This window comes from Oculina patagonica, chromosome 4 (genome assembly GCF_052425735.1).
Source record: "Oculina patagonica isolate OP01 chromosome 4, crgOcupat, whole genome shotgun sequence".
Classification (NCBI taxonomy): Eukaryota; Metazoa; Cnidaria; class Anthozoa; order Scleractinia; family Oculinidae; genus Oculina; species Oculina patagonica.
In genome coordinates this window covers 15268236-15289828 of record NC_135761.1, presented here as the reverse complement: position 1 = coordinate 15289828, position 21593 = coordinate 15268236, and the positions used below count along the sequence as shown (strand labels likewise).

The 21593-nt window shown below is 40.3% G+C and overlaps 2 protein-coding genes across 2 annotated transcripts in view; one reads left to right on the top strand and one right to left on the bottom strand.

Moving 5' to 3' along the window:
• The window catches only part of LOC144649607 (uncharacterized), a 35459-nt gene extending 26363 nt beyond the window's left edge, over positions 1 to 9096 (bottom strand). The window contains exons 1-6 of the mRNA XM_078509133.1: positions 8923 to 9096; positions 8059 to 8127; positions 6442 to 6678; positions 4471 to 4674; positions 3974 to 4144; positions 3104 to 3266 (exon numbers count right to left, since the gene is read on the bottom strand). Of these exons, the coding sequence (XP_078365259.1) occupies positions 3104 to 3266; positions 3974 to 4144; positions 4471 to 4674; positions 6442 to 6636 (733 nt within the window). The 5' untranslated portion in view covers positions 6637 to 6678; positions 8059 to 8127; positions 8923 to 9096. The remainder of the gene's footprint in view (positions 1 to 3103; positions 3267 to 3973; positions 4145 to 4470; positions 4675 to 6441; positions 6679 to 8058; positions 8128 to 8922) is intronic.
• Positions 9097 to 10792: 1696 nt separating this feature from the next.
• LOC144649612 (NLR family CARD domain-containing protein 4-like) lies at positions 10793 to 20705 on the top strand. The gene is made up of 5 exons (XM_078509139.1): positions 10793 to 11251; positions 13105 to 15879; positions 18038 to 18179; positions 18990 to 19981; positions 20467 to 20705. Exons 1-4 carry the CDS (start codon positions 11002 to 11004, stop codon positions 19069 to 19071), a joined length of 3249 nt encoding a protein of 1082 aa, XP_078365265.1. The 5' UTR covers positions 10793 to 11001; the 3' UTR covers positions 19072 to 19981; positions 20467 to 20705.
• The last annotated feature ends 888 nt before the right edge of the window (positions 20706 to 21593 follow it).

Sequence of the window (21593 nt, the reverse complement as noted above, 5' to 3'; positions counted from 1 at the left end):
AGACTTATACTACATATCCAGTCTCTGCCGCTTCGCAAGTTCCACAGCATGCCGGATTAGCGGGACAACGTGTACAACAATAGTTTACTCGGTATTTTAAAACTTTATCTGGTTTTCTTTGTCGCTTACTTATCTGTTCGTTTATCGCGTAGCGTGTTTTATATATACGTAGTTCTGTTTATAGCAATTTATTACCATACGCCGTGTTACGGCTGTAGTAGCTTACGTTCGCTCGTGTGTCGAGCAAAGATTGGCTGACGCCGTGTGTCGGCTGTAGGGGGGCCCCCCCCCCCCCCCCCGACGCCTATGGGCTGTATAGCTAAAACGTTTGCTCGTGTGTCGAGCAGAGATTGGTAGACGCCGTGTGTCGGCTGAAGTAGCTAAAACGTTTGCTCGTGTGTCAAGCAGAGATTGGCAGACGCCGTGTGTCGGCTGTAATAGCTAGACGGTTTGCTCGTGTGTCGAGCAGAGACTGGCAGAGTCCGTATGTCGGCTGCAGCTAAAACGTTTGCTCGTATGTCGAGCTGAAATTGGCAGATGCCGTCTGTCGGCTGTCTCGTGTGTCGAGCAGAAATTGTCTGATGCCGTGTGTCGGCTGTAGCTAAAACGTTCGCTCGTGTGTCGCTCAGAAATTGTCAAATGCCGTGTATCGGCTTTACGTTGCTCAATGTTTGCTCTTGTGTTTAGCACAATTTGTTACACGCCGTGTCGGTTTTAGTCTAAAAGTTGGCTCGTGTGTCGAGCTAAGTCGGCAAGAGCCTTTTGTCGGTTTTGTTTAAAGTTTGAACTGTGTATCGTGGGTCGATCATTTTAACTGTTAGTGTGTTAAGTGTTTTGTTATGGTATATCGGTCTGGAATTGTTTAGCTTGCATGTCAAGAAAATCAAGTAGTTGCCGTTTGATGGACTTGTTTAAAAGCTTACTGGTGTTAGCGTGTTAATGAGCTTAGGTTTAAAGTGTTTACGAGTTGGTTACGTAAGGTTTGTTACGTAACACATCCCAGTGCGGAACTTTAAATAGACAGGTATCACGCATTTTTGTTTTATGGATTTGTGTATCTCTGTAGGTTCAGTGTGTAAATATTAAAAGCTCGCAGGTTGGCCGTTTTTATCCTTGGAGTTTATTGTTTGATCCACGTTTAGACACAACAACCTGGGATATATGGGAGTGATTTTTATCCTTAATTTTTTCCCCTAGCTAGAAGTTTTTAAATAAAAATTCAAATATGTCTTTTTTTTTAAATAATATAAAATTTTAAACAGTCCACCCCCTCCACTGGCCTTGTCGCGATCAGAAGGGTAATCTCAGTTACGCCCTATAATCCGTTTACGACGGATTCCTGGTCCGGCTCGGCTAGTGGGGTTTTCTCCCTTTTGTTCATTTTTCGTTTCTTGTCTTACGTTTTCCTTTTTGTAACAACACTGGTTTTAATCTGCCCGCCTTAGGTCTTGGCGATTTCTTGAAGGAGGTTTCTTGGATCTAGCTCCTACTCTCTTTATAAGCCACGATCGAAACACATGCTATGGTGTAGGGAAGTAACCCCACTAGCCGGGCTGGGGCTCTCGCATACCGGTTGGGGTTTGAGGGGTTTTTTGAGTTTTGAGGAGAGGGTGTATTTTGTGGGTATTCTTTCCTATTAGTGGGAAGATCTTTTGGGTTTGTACTGAAGCAGCAAGGTGTGTGAGCAGCCGGAGGCCACAATCTTTTCCCATGTCTTTTCCACGCCGGACAATGAGCGGCATAATTAATGAGTGAGAATGGTATACCATTCTCATTCATAATTATGACGCGGAATTCAGAAGTGCGTGGATTACATAACCCCATTTGTTTATAGATAGTTGCGTTAGGTAATGCTTAATCACCACGTGCACAATCGCCGTATTTAAAGATCCCTTTCCTTAGTTTCGGGGCATTTCGAAACAGATACGCAAGCCGGGAGTCCGAATTTTCGACCCTCCCACCTCCCCTTCGGCGACGTATTACACAGCTATAGTGCTTTCTCACCCAGTCGCTCATTGCCTAGGCCACAACCTTTTCCCATGTCTTATCCACGCCGGACAATGAGCGGCATAATTAATGAGTGAGAATGGTATACTATTGCGATAGTAGTGACACTATTGCGATACTATTGCGATAGTATTGTAATGAATTACTTTATAGCGTTGTAATCATTTCTTTCTCGTAGAGGGGGGTGGAGTAAATATTCGAACATCCATTTTGAACGCGGAGCGACGTCCGTGAAGTTTGCTTTTATGGCTTGTTATACAGTATGGATTCTGAAACAACGAACAGAAAGCCAAGAAACGACAGCAGAGAACAAGAGAGGCATTTATCAATCAAGGAAAAATTACTACAGGACACCATTTGAAAAACTATCGTAACTATCGATAGTTAATGAAACTATTGCGATTGTTATCGATAGTTGAATTTGCGATCGATGCATCGCTATCGGTGCACTCCTAATCGCGATGCATCGATAGTTCGATGTATCGGTACACCCCTACTTGATTGGTTGTGCATAAAGCCATTAAGAACTACCACTACTTGCTACGCAACTAACCTAACATCATTTCTGATTGGGTGTCTAGTATCTAGTCTACTACCACTACTTGCTACGCAACTAACCTAACATCATTTCTGATTGGGTGTCTAGTATCGCGAAAATGGCGAACCGAAACGGTTAAAACATAAAATCAAAATTTATCCACTTAAAACCACAGTCAAATTCAGACATTGTTTTTGGATGACATAGTAGTTATAGTTATACAGTGTTATGGACAAGTTAGAAGACGACAATTTTAGAGAAGCAATGTGCATGCAGCCTCCGAACCCGAAAAGGGTTTTTGACGCAGTGCTCAAAATGCCGTAACCAGCAAAATTAAAAACAGTCAATTATTATAGAAGGAAAACTTACATAGGACTTGGTAGTGAATGACAAATAAACCATAGAATATTTGCTTTATATTGCAATGGCCAAACGTGTTGTGTGTTTGGGGCTAACAACAAGCTGCATGTTCCATTTTGTAATTACTGTGCGACTATTAGCAAGAAAATGTTGTTCGTATTGTTTTAACTGAATTTAACGCAGTAAAACTCATGTTACCTTCATCTGGTGCCCGGATAATGGCTGTTCCGAAATGACACCACATGTCGGCTTCCAGATAATCGTTGTCTTCCCTTTCACGTTTGAGCATACGGAGCGATTCCAAAGCCGCACGCGCGAGTTCTACCAAATAGCTTGGGTCATTGTCAGAGATGAAAGATTCCTAAGGAAAAACAAATTCACATCGTTTAATTAGTGTATTACGCTTTATTTAATTTAACAAAAGGTTATAGAGCACCAGAACTGACTCGGGTGGGTCAGAAATAGCGTGAATTATGAGTTCAGTTTTTAACTTTCCCTGTCCTCCTTTTGACATCGACTGTTCTCCATCTCCACAAAAAAAAAAAAAAAATAAAAACGCGATAACATAACAAAGAAAAAAAGTGGTAATTTTTAACTTTGGTAGTTAATGGCTGTTTTTATACAAGAGACGTGTTACCCGTCTTGACGAGCTTCGGCAAATAATTCGTTGTTCGTCTGAGCTACGAAGAGACTCGATCATGGTTAGCAAGGCCATTTACTAGTAAATAGTCTATTAATTACTCTTGTTTAAACATTTCTATGCAAGAAAAACTGAACCCTCGATCAACTGATTTATTCTTGGTTGGTGTTAACTGGCTTACGAACAACCCGGCCACGATCACGAAACGGCAAACCAGAAAACCATTTGTATAATCCCTATGTTTCCTCAGCGTTATATATTTACATTTAACTTTCAGAGGTTTCAACCTTGATATATTCAATATTAACAGTTGAAGCAAAGTTGAAGCATGTCTAAAAAATCCAAACATTTTTTGATAGAACTCGTTAAGCTCCAAACACCGTTACGAATACTGTTTAGTATATTAAGAGTGTATGCTTTTAAAATACCTGCAATTCACTTTCCTCGGTCGGTTTCAGTCGATATTGCGTATGTAAGCCCTGAACCACCACGTGATCTTCTTGCTCCAGCTTAAGTCTACAGTTCTCAGAAAGATTCCAGCCATCGATGAAGCAACAATATTTGATGACGTTTTCTACACCCCTGAGTCTTCCGACAGCCTACAATTAAAAAATTCCCACATACAAATAAGCCTCCATTTGACTCATTTGACTTTAAAAATATGCACGGATATTTGTCCTTGGTTATTATCGGTTTCTTGAAGCCCGCAATCTTCTTCAAGTTTCGCTGTCAGAAAACTGTCACCTCTCGGAACAGAAAATGCCGTGAACAGATAATGTCGGCGCAAAAAATTCCATGCGTAAAGTTTAATTTTCGCACCACAATGAAATGGACTTTATTATGTCTGCTTGTCAATTTCGTATATTAATTACAGTTGAGTAATAAAGATGTGAAATAGAACGTTTTTTAACAGAGATACACCCACCACTCTTATTCTAATAAGAACTTTCGCTTTTTCCCTTTGATGTTCTGTTCCACTAATGATATACACTTCCCCACTTTTTCGAATTACTTCCGCTCCTGTCTGATTGCTTATCTCGCGAAGTTTAGCTCCTCCTTTTCCAATTATTAAACCTTTGTAACCATCTGGAATGTCCACTAGCTCCCAGGTCCCTCGTTTTATTTCCTCCTGTAGAGAAACATTCCACAGTCAACTTTGACTTATGAGCAAGAAAATCTGAAATAGATTGTGCCTGTAAAATACATCCAAAGTTAGTTCCTGTAATAGAATGAATCAAGCAGAAAAAATGGTAAATGGTTAATACTAGTAGTAATCAGAGATTAGGGGAGTGCGTTAGACCTTTAAGTAAAAAAGGACCCAAGGTAAGCAGGCAGTGGCAAAAATCCGACATGGTCGGCCTACTAGTAGTATGCCTTATACCAAAGTTAGTTACTATGCTTATACCTCACTAAACGCAAGGAGGATAAGTGTGAGAAAGATTGTGTGACGAGCCAAAAGAACATAGAATGAATGAAATATTATGTACACAAAAATAATTATTTATTTCAATTGACTTGTTATCATGATCGTTTGGCACTAAACGAGATTTAAACTTCCACAAACTTCTGGAAATAGTTTCACTTAGATTTTAAATTCCACAGACATAGTTCACACAGTAATCCACTACACGCACATTACATTCACTATACAACGATTTCCTCGTCAAAACGTCTAGTGTTTCTAGGAATAACGATATATCACAAATTCAAAGAAGTGATAAAGCAATTTTGATCCGTATTATACCCACTCTCGATGCATTTAATTCTAACAATTTGTAGTTTTGTACGACATATAATTGCAGGAAAACACGCTGGTTTACCTACGAATGAACTCCGTACGAAACTACGCATCAACTTACTCGATTTCCACTCTTTTTATGACGTTCGGTGGCTGAAGACAACTCTGCTACCTTGGATGACAACCTTCTAATGTTTTCCATGACATTTTTGGCAAAATTACAATTTTGGTCACACGTTTTTAACACTTTTTTCAAGCAAAATAATGTTTCTAGGCTCCGTTTGGTACGCCATCTTGTTTTGCACGAAAGCGAGACCATCTGTGGCTACCAGTTTCCTGGCCGATATTTGCCCCTGCAAAAATCAATCGGGGCGGCCAATCTGGTGTCCATACATCTGCGCGCGCATTACGGCTCGATTCATTCCGCATAACAGTACACAGGCATACCAACGCAAAAGACACAGGAAGCAAAAACAAAATTAGGCTTGCGCTCTCCTTCGTCGAACGCAACAAACACGAAACAGTGGAACTATGGGAAATGATTATTTCGGCCATATTGAAACGTGCATGGATGTAAGCGATATAATGGGCAATGATTCAAAATGCAGTAAGCCAGTGACGCCCACGTTCACATGAACGACTTTTTTTAACCCTCCAGTGCGCCCTGACCCCGTAATCTTACAGATTATTATAATCCGTCCACATTCTTTTCTTTTAGTAGTTGCTGGAAGAATTTATTGACAGTGCGTGAGGTCGATCAAGATGGCTGGTGGGTCTCGGTCCATAGTTATACTAAGAAAAAACAAAGCCAATATCCCTGCAACCTCACGGAACAGGTTCAATCAACCAAGGATTTATTATTATTTATTATATGGCTGAAGAAAAACATTTTTCTTGCAGGACACGGCGAGCAATTTCGAGCGGGCATGACAGCACCTTCTTTCTCGCTGCGGTAACCAATTATAGCGCAGGATTTGCAATTGGTTTACTTTGCCCGCTCGCAGAGCTAGCCATCTAATACAGCAAGATCATTTCATGTGATGAAATTTTATGTAAAATTCCAAATATTATTTGCCTTAGAACTGAAAGGGATAAAATCATCAGAATGACGTTGCGATATTAACTTGAATTATTTATGTAGTGCTTTATTGTGCTTACCACTTTTTCCAAAATAAGCTTCTTTGCGCTTGCTATCTGCTCTGCATCACCGCTGACCGTAAAACCTTCTTCTTCTGTGCTCGCTGAGCTGATTGCTGCTCCAGATCTCTCCTTAATGTCTTGTATTACATATCCACCCTTACCGATTACATGAGGTTTGAAATCCTTGGAAACCCAAACAAATTCACTCTCCATTGTCGTTGTCGTCTTGTTCTGGCACTACTTTCAATTGGTGATCTGAAAAACATTGTATTCTTTTGCTAGTCTTTTCTTTTTTAAATGCAGGTAGCGTAGTCGAGTGGTTAGAGCAGCCCTGGTTAGAGCGACTTCAATACAGAGGTCGCGGGTTCAAACCCCGATCTAACCACTAGCTTAAAGTTTTGTGCTCAATAGACCTATGTTCAGTTCCTCGGATACCCTTGTTAATAGCCAATCTGTCTCCCTCCTGTCCGTTGTGAATTTCGATAATGTGTTCATCTAAAATATTTGCGGGCCCAAGAGAGGCCCGCAACCCTAATCTTGACAGTGACCAGCGGATTGCGTATTACGCGTGCGCGCCACGTTTATAAAGGCTATCTGCAAACCGGAAGTTGAAAATTTTGTTCTTCCACTAAGAACGATCGGAATGCAAAAATTGTGTCAATCACGACAGTTTGTCGTAACACCGGAAGAGAAAAATCTTGTCTCCAAGAGCGATAACAATGCGAAAAATCAACAGTTTGTCACATTAGATCGAGGCTTCTGTCTTGCAGACATTACGTTTTGCAGACGTTGTTTTATAGGTGTTGCTTTTGAGAAGATCTGCTGTGATTGTATCACAGATAAACTACGGCAAAGCGAATGATTCCAACAACGGTTATTCTCGAGAAATTCCTTATAACACTGACAACAAAGCGAGTTTGCCGACGGAGTCAAAAAAGTTTTATACGGGGAGACTCCTCCCAGAGGTCCAACCCCTTACTCTTTTATATACCATTTCGACTGAAAACGTACCCCGTATACCATTTATTGAAAAAAAAAGGTACCCCTTTCGTATACCTAAATGTATATGACATTACATATACCTAAAACAAGAAATCCCACTGGCATCTTTCTGTAGCGTTTAATAAATTCAAATGATACGGCTATATGGTGCGTCTGTTCGAAATATTTCAATTAAAGGCCCTTTTAAATACGTAAATGACAGATTTTCATACCCTTTCACATACCTAAACTTGTGAAATCCCTACCCTTTTGTATACCAGAGACGTGAAAAAGGCAGTAATTACAGTCGTCATATGCGCAATCTTCAGTATCATATGAACCTAATACTAGCTAGAATCCTGTTTGAAACACATTGCTGCTACATTGCTTCGCACATGGGAGTGGACAGCGGTCTTTATGAGAATCGAGACTTTTAAGAGTACAATGAACCGTTGATATGTGTAGATATAGATAAACTCGTTTATTAAAAATATCATGCATTGCAGTCGTAAGACCCCTCGTAAGACTGAATTACGTAAAAAGTATGATAAAAATGGTTTAAATGTTTTAAAACAAACCGTAAAAAAACTGCTCACCAGGCGTCCGCGACAACAAGACTGAGAAACCGAGACATAGATAGTGTAATATCCTTACCTTAATTAATCTTTCCTCAGTTATGTAGAAACGACTGGAATCGACGTAGCACAGAAATGGAGTACAAAACTATTAAATTAAAAAAAAAAAATTAAAAGGGAGAACAAAATCATACACAAGGCTTAAACTAATCAGCCAAAACTGGTACCGGATTACTTTAAGCTAAAATCAATCAACTGACTCTTTCAAAACAAAGTTATTTTGTCTACATCTTTTTTAAATATTAACATATTGCTCAAAAACTTCTCTTGCGTGACCGATGATGGTTAATTATTTACATAAAAGCATGATAGCATTGTCGATTACTGATTAATTTAAAAACGGTTGTGTATAAATCCTTAGAAGTCCTTAAAAGTAATTTTTTATATCGAATGACCGCAATAATGCTTACACTCCATTCAAATTATGGCAACTGTTCGAATAAGTGAACAGTTTTGTTAGCATTTCCTGATGTATCAATGATTGCTGAAAAACGTTCCCAGACGCGTCAAACATGTACAGTAGATTCCCGATTTTCTCGAACCCTCGATTTAGTTCTCGAAACTCTCGATCTCGAGAACCAACTATCGTTTCCTTGCCCTGGATAGTACTTATCTGTAATTTTATTCCCTATTTCTCGAAGCAATTTTCGTTTTCCCTGGATGTTCGGGAAATCGGAATTCTATACTACTGAAGCTTCAATTAAATTAACGCCTGTATATTCTCTTCCCTCATTGTACACTTCCTTTTCTCGTTAAAAGAGAGCAATGAACCTGAGGTTTATCGCTGTCTTGTAAAGGCAAATGAATTGTACAATGCGACAAGAGAAATCTGAATTTAACTTTCGCGCTGCCGCATCAACTACATTACAATCATATGGCTTACCGCTCTGTCCGCCGATCGTAGATGTAACAGCCATTGCCAAGAATTTTGACTCAAGAAGCGTTTCAGTTGTAACACATAGCTTCTTTAATGTAATTCAGCTAACAAGAGATCGATTTAAGGCGGACATTTTCAAGCCGATCCAGCCAGCAGTAAATAAAACAAGAGGAAGTACTTCCGGCTTGGATAGCCGATGCTATGATCGCAAAGCATTATGGAATCAACTTTAGCAACTTCTGTGTACCTTTATGCAAATATAAAAACGCTTTTATTACAGATGTCACTGATAGTTTGCAAAAGAATTTCTGCCTATTATATGACTGAGAATTGCTCTAATTTGAAATAGTTGTGATATGTACACTCAAATAAAGCATTTATTTGAGTGTACAGTTCCTTTTTGTCCCATAAAGCTTGCTAGTTATGGAAAATATGCTAGCCTACTGGTTAGCGCGTTGAACTTCGGATTGAGCAGTCCTGATTCGAGCCTGGCAGGAGTCAATATGTCCGCGGCTCTCTTGGGCAGGGGTGCATTTATATAAATGGCTCACAGAACCAAAACGGAAGCCTGGATGAGCCTGGAGTGGTCTAGCATCCCATCCAAAAGAAGAAGCAATTCTGTTAGTCGCGTCAGGCTACTGAAACCAGGATAAGCTTCAAGGAAACAACAGTAGAAGCGCTACAAAACATCGAATAATATTTTGCCGAAACTACATCTATTTAAAGCTATAACTGAAAAGCCTCTGGCACCAGGATAGTCACATGATGCAAATAAACATCACTAAAGAACGTCACAAAAGGCAAGCCTCGAGCCATGCAGCCCATGCTGCCGGAGCTTATCCCGGTTTCTCTAGCATTAAGCGGCTAGGAATATTTCTACTCCCCCCTGAATGGGATGCTAGTCCATCGCAGGGTATCCCCCCAGCATTATGTCGCTGGTATCCATTTAAACACCTGGGTGGAGAGAGGCACTATGAGAGTAAAGTGTCTTGCCCAAGAACACAACACAATGACCCCGGCCAGCGCTCGAACCCGGACCGGTTGATCCGAAGTCCGGCGCAATAACCATTAGGCCACCGCGCCTCCCTAAGGAACATCATAAGACCGAGTATCATTATAATAGGAGAATTTTCCGAGTGAAAACTCTCCTAATAAACAACCCGGCGAAAATGTTTTTTTTATTTACTTTTCCCATAGTTAGCCTCCTCTGCTAACTATTTGTTCAATGTCCATGACGATTTCGTTCAGTTTATGGTTTTTGATTTCTCGAAACTTCTGTTTATTAAACAAATTGACATCAGTTTTTTATGCGTCTTTGGCTGTCCTGTTATTGATGTCACGAGCCGGTAGGCGATACCGGCTCGTGGATCTACAGCACTTTAAGTGGATATACAACACTTAAACTTCCCAGGTGGACGAGGTACTGTAAGTACGTATCAACAGTCTATTACAAAATCGCTTGTGTTTGGCTCAGTTTGAAGCCAATTCGCGGGAAAATTCTATCTAAAAAAAACTTTACTTGTGAAAATGCCTTTTTACAGACGCAGGATCTTTTTGCATGCTCCGGCTAATGGGCTCCTGAAACTCAGGGGTCTTGCAATACCGGACTTTAGAATTTTGATGACATCACGTGAAAACCAAGAATTCATAGCCTGCAAAAAAAGCAGAGTTAACCCCTGAAACATCCTCCTACATGAACAACTAGGATCTAGGAGCTGTTCGACGTGTTCCGATTCGAGCGTTCCCGGTTTCCAGGTTCCCAGGTCCGTTCCCACGTTTACCTTTGCATCTTTGCATCTTGCGTTTCTCTTTCGTCGACTGGTGACGAGTGGCGTGTGACGATTAGCTAGGTCAGCGGACAGTTCGCGGACGGGCGTTCACTGCATAATCTTCGTCATATTCTCCGCCTTCCATTTGTCAGATTTGTGACCATTTGTACAGTAATCGAGTATTTGATACGTTTTGTAATGGAAAACAGAACTCCAGCAGATTATTAACAAGATGGATTTCCCGTAAGTAAATCTACGAAGGCGCGAGAGTATGAATTTAGATACGTAGGAATCCCCAGGGTCTGAAATCTATTTGATGGATCCATTTCGCTCGAGGCTGCTGTCTGTTTCAAATGGAATCACTGATCATGAACTCGGCCAGCTAAAGTTTGTCTGCAAACAACATATTCCTGTTGGTATTCTGGAGAAAATTGTTCGTCCGCTAGACTTGTTCGATGAGCTCGAAAACCGGAACTTGTTGGGCCAGGACAATACTGTGTTTTTGGCGGAACTATTGACTGAGATTAATCGTTTGGAGTTAAAAGAGGAATTGTTTGGTGTCAGAGGTAAGCTTATGAAGTACTGTTAATATCTATTATTGGGACTTTCCCCAAATCACTGGAATAAGCCGATTATTACAACTGTAGGTGAACATCTAGGTATCTCTTCTGTAGGCGGAACATCTCGCTAATTGTAACACCTGTAAAAATGTCTCGTTGACTTTTCAAATAAATTATTGAAGATTTCAGAAATCATAAGTGATGGCAAATTCAGCCGATGAAGTCTTCAGATGCAGCTAGCTAATGGGACAAGATCCACTTTTGCCATAAATTAATAAATACTTTGTGAATGACGGTGTATAAAGTGTACTGAAGTTTGTACCCACTGAATAATTGTCCAAGTATCAGAATGTTTATGCACCTATCATGTTGCCCGGGGGGGGCGGGGTGGGGATGCTTCTTGTCCCCCCCCCACTATGGTCACCCCATGGTGGTCCTTCTCTCTTTACCTCCCTACCCTGGGCCATCCGTCGATCTCCCCCCGGGCCTCCTCACGATCATTCCGGGCGCCCCCCCCCGCTACATGATAGGTGCATTAAGAAGGAAGAATAATTTTACGGTATTTCATAAATTCACCAACAAAAAGATTTAGAGAGCTTGGCATATCCAATCGAACAAAATCGAACCAAAATTTAATCAAACCCAATCGAACACCGATAGTTTTATTGGGTTCTGTAATTGAACAAAATTGAACATTATTTTGCTGTGAGTTCAAAATTATCGACCCAGTTGAACACAATCAAACTCAATCTGATTCGACTTTGTTCAGAATCCATCTCTTGATGCAGGACTTAACGTAACCAACCTTTATTTTTTTCTCACTCTCAGCGGTCCGGTCCTGTCCTTTTCTGTTGGCTTGCGCCCTCCGCGCCGTCTCCCCCCCCCCCCCCTCCCTGTCTCCACATGTCTCTCCCGCCTCCCTCCTTTTGCTGGCGCAGTGGGATTGGCCTCGTCTCGCGCTCCTCGGGGTCCCTCGCGTCCGCCTCCCCCGCCGTCTCTCCTCTCCTTCCTCCTCCTCCCTCACCACATCCGGCCCCCTCACTCGCAGGAGCTGTCATCAGTTCTCCGTCGTCTATCGGCTCGTCGCTCTCACTTCTGGAGTTCGGCTCGAGGGGTGGCGTGCTGTACTCCCTTCTCTCTCTGTCGTCTCGCTCTGTCTCCCGTCTCCTCACGTCCCCCCTGGCGTGTTCTCACGTGTCGCGCGGCCCCTCGTCCCGCGGCCTCCCGTTTTCTCCGATATATTTATTTAAGGGAATAAATAGAAAAATGTCCAAATATCTAACTGAATGTCAGTGTTTGGTTCTACATATTTTGTAGAAGAGAGCTGAAAACAACAGTTAATAGTGAAGTGCACTTTTGTTTACATTTTTATTATAGTGGGAAGGATATGGTTTCTGTCTAAAATGTCACGGTAATAGTACACAAACAGAAGTTGCACCATTTCATTCACTGCATACAGACAGTCGTAAAATATACAAACAAACAACAGTAATTTCATAATCGAATGTTCGATTGAGTACGATTGTCGACTGTTTGCTAATTGAACATTCGATTTTTGTTCAAGAGACCAAATTTTATTGTGAGTTTGATTACTAAACCCATTTGAACGATTGGTGTTTGATTGGGTTCGATTACCGAATGTAGCGCCCATTGTAAGCCCCTGACTTCCCACCCTCTCCCCCACTACCCTCTGATGTAAGCTCATCCAGTAAGAAGCCCACCCAAAAACCCTTAGGAAGTTCTATATTCCAGGGCTTAAGATGGGTATTTTGTGGTACATCATGTAAAGAATGCCCTTTCTAAAGCAATAACTGAACTAATATTATTGTAAGTTATTTTTTTATTTATTTTGTCTTCAGTTCAGAACAGAACAGGGGATGCAGTACTACAGCGTATGCAAGAATCACTACGTGATCATTATCAAAATGTCATTGGGTGGATTCAGCCAATCACATGGAATGATTCATTTCAGATTCACATAGAACATATTTATACAAATTTGGAAATTGTATCACTTGTAAACCAAGGTACAAGATCAGTTCAAAAGCCGCTAGATTCCTACCATGAAATCTTCTCCAGCCGCCCAGGATGTGCCAAGCCGAGACGAATCCTTGTCGAAGGAGAAGCAGGTGTGGGAAAGAGCACATTTTTGTGTAAAATTGCTTATGACTGGTCTATCAGCAATGGCAAGTTGCTGCCATACACAATTGTGATTCTTGTGGAGTTGAAGCAAATGAAGGGTGGTTTTAAGGATGCTATTTTGCAGCAGTTGTTTCCCACTGATTTCTCCATTCCATTTACGCAGCTTCTCAGTCACCTTGCTACCCATCAGGAGAATGTTCTCTTTCTTCTCGATGGCTTTGATGAAGCAAACTTTTCCTGCCTGAAGCATCTCCAAGACATCCTGAGCGGAAGGATTTTTCGGAATTCATGTGTGGTTCTCACCTCACGGCCGGGTAAAGCAACGCACATCCAGAGAATGATGGACACACGACTGGTAATCACAGGATTCACCACAGAGAACATCAGAAGTTATGTGTTCAAGTACTTCCAAGATGATGCTGACACTGCAGAAGTCTTGCTGTCCGAAATGGAGACACACCCTGTTATTGGAGACATTGCAAAGGTCCCCTTGACAGCCATGCTGATTTGCGCATTGTGGGAGGAGGCCCCAGATACAGCCTTTGCTGCCCTGTCCACACTGACTACTCTTTTCACTGAGCTTGTTCTACTAATGGTAAAACGGCACTTTGCGAAGAATTCAGAAGAGGGTGGTTCTACAGAGGAAGTGTTCAGCAGCTTGGAAGATATCCCCAAGGATCTCTATAATGATCTGCTAGCTCTTGGGGAGATTGCACTGAATGCCTTACTTGAAGACAACCTGCTGTTTGATGTCCAAGCATTGGAAAAGAAGTTTTCCAGCAAAGTTCTTTTTGAACTTGGATTGCTCTCTCAGGAGAAAAGCACCTCCAGATTGAAGCCAGTGCGAAAGTGCTGCTTTGTTCATAAGTCTTTTCACGAGTATGCGGCAGCATTGTGGCTTAGTTACAAGATCAATTCTGCCGGGAATGATCCAACAAAAGTTAAAGATGTCTCTGCGCTAACCTTGAAGTGTGTCAAGAAAGCCTCTGACTCTATGCTGCTCAATTTTGTTTCTGGGCTTGTTGGAGACAACTTTGAGTTTGTGTTTGTACCTTTGCTGGAAAATCTCAAAGAAAGTATTGTTGCCTCTGACAGTGGTGAAGCAAATGACTTCCTTGAGATGTTTGTTCTTGCACTGTTTGAATCCCATCAGGGTCACCTTGCTGGCAAATTAGGGGCGACTCTTCTTGATGGAATCTTGAAGCTAACTGGTCGAGACATTAGTCCGTATGGTGTGCGGGCCATGACGTACTTCATGCAAAACAATCCTGACCTCAGGTCATTTGTTCTGGAGCACAGTCAGCTGGATAGACAGACGGCAGCCTTTTTTGCGAACTCTCTTTCACAAATGCCATCTCTACGGGAACTTTGCTTGAATCAGAATATAGTCGGTGATGGTGTGGTAGAAGCATTCAGCCAGAATTTGTCAAGCAATCTTCCCTTGGAAAAGTTTGTGTTCAGTGGCAATGCCTCAAGGAAAGACATTGGCGATGAATTTGCATCAATTATCAAGTCCTGCCCAAACCTTCATCATTTGGATTTGAGCTACAGTGGCATGGGAGATGAAGATATGAAGGATGTGATAGATGCCCTGAAATTTGTCCCACATTTGAAATCATTAAATCTGAGTGGCTGCAAATTAACCCAGAACAGCATAATATACTTGTCTGAGAAATTGTCCTGTACGCCTGAGCTGGTCAGTTTGACTCTTGATAACAACATCGACATCGGTGCTGAAGGCGTGAAAGCACTGTCCGAAGGACTGCACAAGGTTCCCCGACTGGAAAGCCTCTCACTACATGATGTAAATCGGGATACTGACAGTGCCAAAGAGATCTCAAGAGTCATTTACACAAGCCTTGGCCAAGCCTTTTCTCACTGCCCAAGATTGATACAGTTAGATCTGTCTGCAAATCTGTTACATCAAGGGACATTCATCGGAGATTGCATCAAGAAGGCCCCAAAGCTTACTTCTCTGGACTTATCTGGAAATGTCTTTCAAGATGAAGGTGCAGAAAGCCTGGCAAAAGTTCTCCCTTGTTTGCGAGGGCTCACAGAGCTTTATCTTGAGAGAAACCATATCACATGCAGTGGATTAATGTCTCTTTGTGAAAGTTTGAAACTCATACCAAATTTAAGAAAACTGTCCCTGAAATCAAATTTGATTTCTGATATTGGAATTGAAGCATTGGCAACTACCCTTCCTCATCTTAGCCAGTTGCATGACCTGTACCTGGGATACAACAACATCACTGAAGCTGGAATTGATGCACTTTGTCTCTCTTTCAAGTCTCTCTGTGATCTTCAGTGCCTTGATCTTAAGGGCAACCTGATCAGCGAAGAAGGAATGTCTGCCCTAGCTATGCAGTTGGGTTCATTGTCTAAGCTGAGACAAGTGTACATTTGGAGTCCTGTGGGAGAATCTCCTCAAGGACAAGCAGCAGAAAGTGCCAAGCCTGTGGACATTTTCAGTCCAACCAAAGTATATTCAGGTACCAGTTATAAATGTAGTGCTTTCTAAATTGCTTTTTTGTTCTCAAATTCTGATCGAGCTTGTTTTACCATTGCTTGCATCTTAGCGTGAACACGTGCCTCCGAAACATGATCTTCTGGTAACTGTAGCAGGATTGGTCATCAGACCTTTGAAGTTTGGCAGACCGTAACAGCAACCTTTGCACGGAATGTTCAACACATTCCGGTTTCGAAATGGCAGAAAGATTGAATATAGAGACTTCTTCCCAAAAATTGATCCTGATCTGTGTTTTTCTTCCCTCTGCTAAACTTCAAATGTTTGACAACCAATCATGCTACATTTAATACCCAATTATAGTCGATCAGAGGTTGCTGCCCTATGTGCCACACAGGCATGATGGGCAGTAAGTAAGTAAGTAAGTACAGTAGATCAACCCTCTAAGTTAAGACCAATTTAGTCGCCATGGCGACTAAGATTTTGGAGCTGGCAACTAAATTGGAACCAAAGTCGACAGCCTGGCGACTAAAATTGAGAAAAAGGATTGAAAGCATGTGACACTTCGACCAAACTTAGTAGTGAGTGGCCAAATGGCCACTAAGGAAAAAAAAATAAACTTGGAGGGTTGTAGATCATGTTTCGGCAGCATGTGTTCACCCTTAGAAGCAAGCGACAGTATTGCAGTATTAAGAGTTATTAATTAATGCATGATGTACAATTGGCCATCTCTTCTCTGCTTGTTAAAATACATGTACCCATTTATAGATTCCTTTTTACCCAATTAAAGCTTCTTTTGGGAGGCATGGTAGTGTCAGCGGTGTGTGTTCAAGCCCTGGCCGGGGTCATTGTGTTGTGTTCTTGAGCAAGACAATTTGCTCTTGCAGTGCCCTTCTCCACCCAGTTGTATAAATAAATGGGTACACTCTTTTTATTTTATAAGAATCTAGTTTATAAAAATATCGAGGCTGAAATTTGCGATTTTTTAAGAATATCCTTGAGAATAAACCCCCAGGAGGCTGAGCATTTTGAAAAGAATATAATTTTGAGTTGAAAATTTGTAAATACAATACAATTAAATATATTTTTAGTTGAAACAAAATCAGGCGATTTCATTTCCTTCATTGCATCATTGTATCTCTGTGAGGAATGCTATGTTTGAAGCCAACCGGCCAAGTGTTAACTGACGCGACATCTTGATCTTGCTGGCTGCAACAAAAAGTGATGAAACACGTGCACAGTGTAACACGATACAGATCTGGACACTAAACACTTGTAATTGTATTATCCAATACTTGCTAAAACGGAAATGTCCTCTTAGAGCAGAATTTTTCAGCCTAAAATCGGCGAAAAATATTTCCTCGTCGGAAAACTGTATTCTAGAAGAGTTACTGGCCAATTTTGGGTACATGTACATTGGTGCCCTGTGAGGGACTAGCATCCCATCCAGGAGGGGGAGCAGGTAGAAATACTCCTAGTTGCCTTATGCAATGGAAATCGGGATAAGCTCTGGCAAGATGGTCATGTTGGCCTGGCACAGACTTAAAGCTTATTACAAGCATTCTTTATGTTCTGTTGATTTTGTCATAAATTATGTGTCATGTTTTGGTTAAAATATATAAAATGGCATGTGTGCAATCATAACAGCCGTGTAACCTGATGCAAACATAAAACGAGGTTTGGAACAATTCTTAAATTGATGGGTTGTTCAATGAGTGTGCTAGTTTTGAATAGTACAATGCATATATGTTTCCCTTCAGACATTTTACACATCTGTCCTCAGCCACTAGCTAGAATTTGTAAGTTTAAAATAAAAAAAAATATATAAACGCTGCGATCAACATCTCAAATCAATTCTTTTGTGAGACAACAAATAAAAGTCCATTCCTATCTAACACCACGATGAACAATATTCGCAGCTTTAATAACAAATTTTAAAACATTATTTAGAAGAACTGTTCATGTTGGTGGTGGTGGAGATAGTGGGGAAAGGAAAGAGGAGGGGTGCACGGTGAGTGATTAATCATTAGCTTTAGAAGTCAGAAATTTTTTTGCTGAGTATAGTTTGTGTCAATTACTGGCGAATTTTTCGCGAGGCAGGACTGCACTACATTTGAGCGGTACTGTACTATAATTATAACTGTTTGACAGTAGTTAAAGTTCTTCATTTCTTTTTACGAAAGGTTATAAAGAAACTGAAAGACGAAGAATCTCACGTGGTTTTGTTGATGAAAAGCATCACAAATGTTATGTTCCCCTGAAAGAAGAGACGTTTAAGCTTCTTATGAAAACTGCTCATTCCCATGCTTCACTGGAAGGGATTTAGTAAGTACATTTCATTTTTCACCTACAAAGCATTCACTGGGTTGAAAAGTAACTGAGGCCGGGAATGGTTGTTTCTTAATTAATATTATTTAGAGATAGACACGTGTGGGTTATTGTGTTGGTGTCCAAGTGTATTCTAATTGGATTACTATCATTGGACAGCTTTGCTGCTCATTTGTCAATTATGTATGCACTGAAATGTGTTCGTTCAAATCTGTACTTCTGTGTGTTGGTAAAACTGGCGATGAATCAATGGAATATGATCACTTAAAAAGTTCAAACAGATTTCCTAACCTTGAATTTATTTGGCATTTGTTAGACCTCGTCTTGTACACAAAGAGTAATCATGCCCATTATTTCAAATAGGCAATTTGATACATTTTATGTATCTTGAGTGTTGTCTAGCCTCCTTTTAACCACATTATTATATACTTTAGTCACTATCTGCATGTCTTCTCATTGGCTAAGGCCTACATTTTTCTGGTAGCAACCTACAATTATTCTCGCATTCACTTGGGGCATCGTCCGAGCATTCTCCTTCTTCAACGACAATTTACTAATTCTGGCAATTAATAAAATCGAGAAACATCACTGCATAAAAAAGTGCGGTTGTAGTCGGTCCTTATTTTTTCAGAAAAATGTATAAATTTTCGGTTTTTGTGTTCGAATATAAATCTCGGTAAGTTATGCCTCACCTTCGGCTGATAACACTTACTCACTTATTATTCTCACTCACAAAAACCTCATCAATAACTTTTATTATCATGTTTGCTGCTTAACTCTGCTTTTACGTCTGCATTGCAATTTCAGCCTCAGTCAAACAGCCATTCCTAAAGGGACTGATCCTCAAGATTACCCACGCCTTCGTCTGATAGGACAGTACAAGAAGTAACAAGTGACACCTGTCATTAAAAAAGACACTTTGTAACGAGTGTACATACTGTTTGTTATTGCTGTCAAAGCATTGAGGAATCAATTGAACCAGCGTTGTTGTTTGTCAGGCATGGTAGTTGCTAAGCAACAAGCCATGTATCTGCATGAAGCAACTTAAGGGGAGTTTTCAAAATAATTTTTAGCTTGAACTGTTTATTTTTTTATGAGAATTTACACCATGAATTTGAGTCATGGTAGTTGCTAAGCAATAAGCAATGCATCTGCATGAAGCAACTTAAGGGGAGTTTTCAAAATAATTTAGCTTGAACTGTTTATTTTTTTATGAGAATTTACACCATGAATTTTTGTCATGGTAGTTGCTAAGCAATCAGTCATGCATCTGCATGAAGCAACTTAAGGGGAGTTTTCAAAATAATTTAGCTTGAATTGTTTTATCTATGAGAATTTATACAATGAAATAATTGTCCATGAAAATAAATTATGACTATTTATTCCTCAGCAGAGGACATGCTTCAGAGACGTACAACACACCTTCATTATTTCCTACATTGATCAAAACTATAACGAAACTTTAGAATCTGATTAGTCATTAGCAGTCTGATGTTGTATAAATTGTTAACTGTATTTGGTTACATTGCATGCTTTCACTTTTTAAGCTTGCATATTTTTTGCGATAAGAGTCAAATTATTTTTAATTTCCCGCCCTGTAATTGTCGTCGTTATTGACGACGTGACGTAGGTGGAAGAATTAAAAGTGTAGAAGAAAATACTTTTATTAAGATGGAGCTGAAAGGTCGCCAAACTTCCTTGTACTAGCAAATATTATAGGAACATTTTAGAATCAGGAAATACAGGAAAAATCTGTCTTTAATTGTGTAGTACCGCTGCATGTGTAACTTTCTAGTCTAGTGTTGTTGTATTGTCAGGGGCACCCAACGGAATATTTCGTTAAAATATCTGTTCGGAAGACGATTTGAGATCTAGAATTTTCGTAACATTCATTGTAAATTTTTTTGCTTGCCTGCCTTTCCTGGGATTTTCGAATATCTTAAAAATGGTATAACTGTTCATTTTTAACGGATTTTTACTCTAAAAAGGTCACCTAGAATTTTCGGGAGCCTTTCTCTGGCTGGAATTTTTTCGAAAAGGTAAGTTTTGATCCCTATAACTTTCGGATCACTAGACTTTCAGCTAGGAAATCCGAACAGATAAAAAAATTTTAGGGGATAAAAATATGCCTATATCTACATCTACCAACATCAAAGTAGATCAAAGTAGATCAAATAAACCAACATCAAAGTAGATCTACATCTATATCTATATCTACCGTTTAAATACTAACATACGTTCAACAGTGCTATCTTTAAGTGGTTTTGAACTATATTCTCGATAGGTGCCCCTGTATTTTGACTAGTTTAGCGAGTTCGCTAAAATAGGAATAAAAATGACGAAAATTGCACAGTGACATTCGCATTAAAACATTGGATATTTATTGTCAAACGGTTTTCCTTCCTGAAATCAAGGCTTTGACTGTTTCATGTTACAAACAACGGCCCTTGTTTCCTCGACTGGGTATAGATTGAAATGTGTGTAGTTGTATTGCCCGTTGTAGTACAATAAAACAACATAAACAGGCTGAATCGAATTTCAATTTATTTGCTGTATTTTATTTAGCGAAGACTGAGAAATGTTTGAGCAATTTTCGATTGAGTGTCGCAAACCAACATCAAAGTAGTCACACTGACCAATCACTAGGAACACAATCCAGCGAACCAATCAAAACCAAAGCAAATACATGTAGCCAGCGCAAAGCGCGGGAAAACATGTGAGCGAGTCGCGTTTGGTTGTGCTTTTACTTTTGATTGGTCACGAGAAAGAGACTGTACAGTAGAGTGAATTTCAAGTACAAGTCGTAAAACCGAAACCAAAGCAATCATTGCCTAGTCACATCAAACGTAAACATCTCTACGAAGCAATTAAAACCACAGGGAGCCCATACAAGCGTCGTGACTGTATGTTCGAAATATAAAGAAATGTAGAAGGATTTCGAAAGCGTCTTATTATTGTTAATTTATTTCGAGTAATGTCTATGTTAAAGTTCAAAATAAACGTAAACCTACCTGGTCAACTGTTGTATTTTGTCGTTTCTGCGGCTCAAAATGGCGAATTTGAGCGATTACGTGAAGCAACAGTCAACGCAAAACCCTCCAAATCGCTCAAATTCGCCATTTTGAGCCGCAGAAACGACAAAATACAACAGTTGAGGTAGGTTTACGTTTATTTTAAGCTTAAACATAGACATTACTCGAAATAAGTTAACGATAATAAGACGCTTTCAAAATCCTTATACATTTCTTTATATTTCGAACATACAACAACAGTCACGCCGCTTGTATGGGCGCCCTGTGTAAAAACTGCCCAGTATTAATCAGGACAGAAAATCTAGGAGCTTGCATTAATTGGCAGTAGGTTCGGCACGAGACAAATGCGGAACATGCCTGACGAGGCTGAGATTTCAGC

What these genes read in the sequence shown, in the direction of transcription:
- LOC144649612 (XM_078509139.1), top strand. Translation starts at nt 11,002, where the DNA reads ATGGATCCATTTCGCTCGAGGCTGCTGTCTGTTTCAAATGGAATCACT. An exon ending in TCCAACCAAAGTATATTCAG is followed by an intron (nt 15,880 to 18,037) that starts GTACCAGTTATA and finishes TTTTTACGAAAG; the next exon opens with GTTATAAAGAAACTGAAAGA. An exon ending in GCTTCACTGGAAGGGATTTA is followed by an intron (nt 18,180 to 18,989) that starts GTAAGTACATTT and finishes TTGCAATTTCAG; the next exon opens with CCTCAGTCAAACAGCCATTC.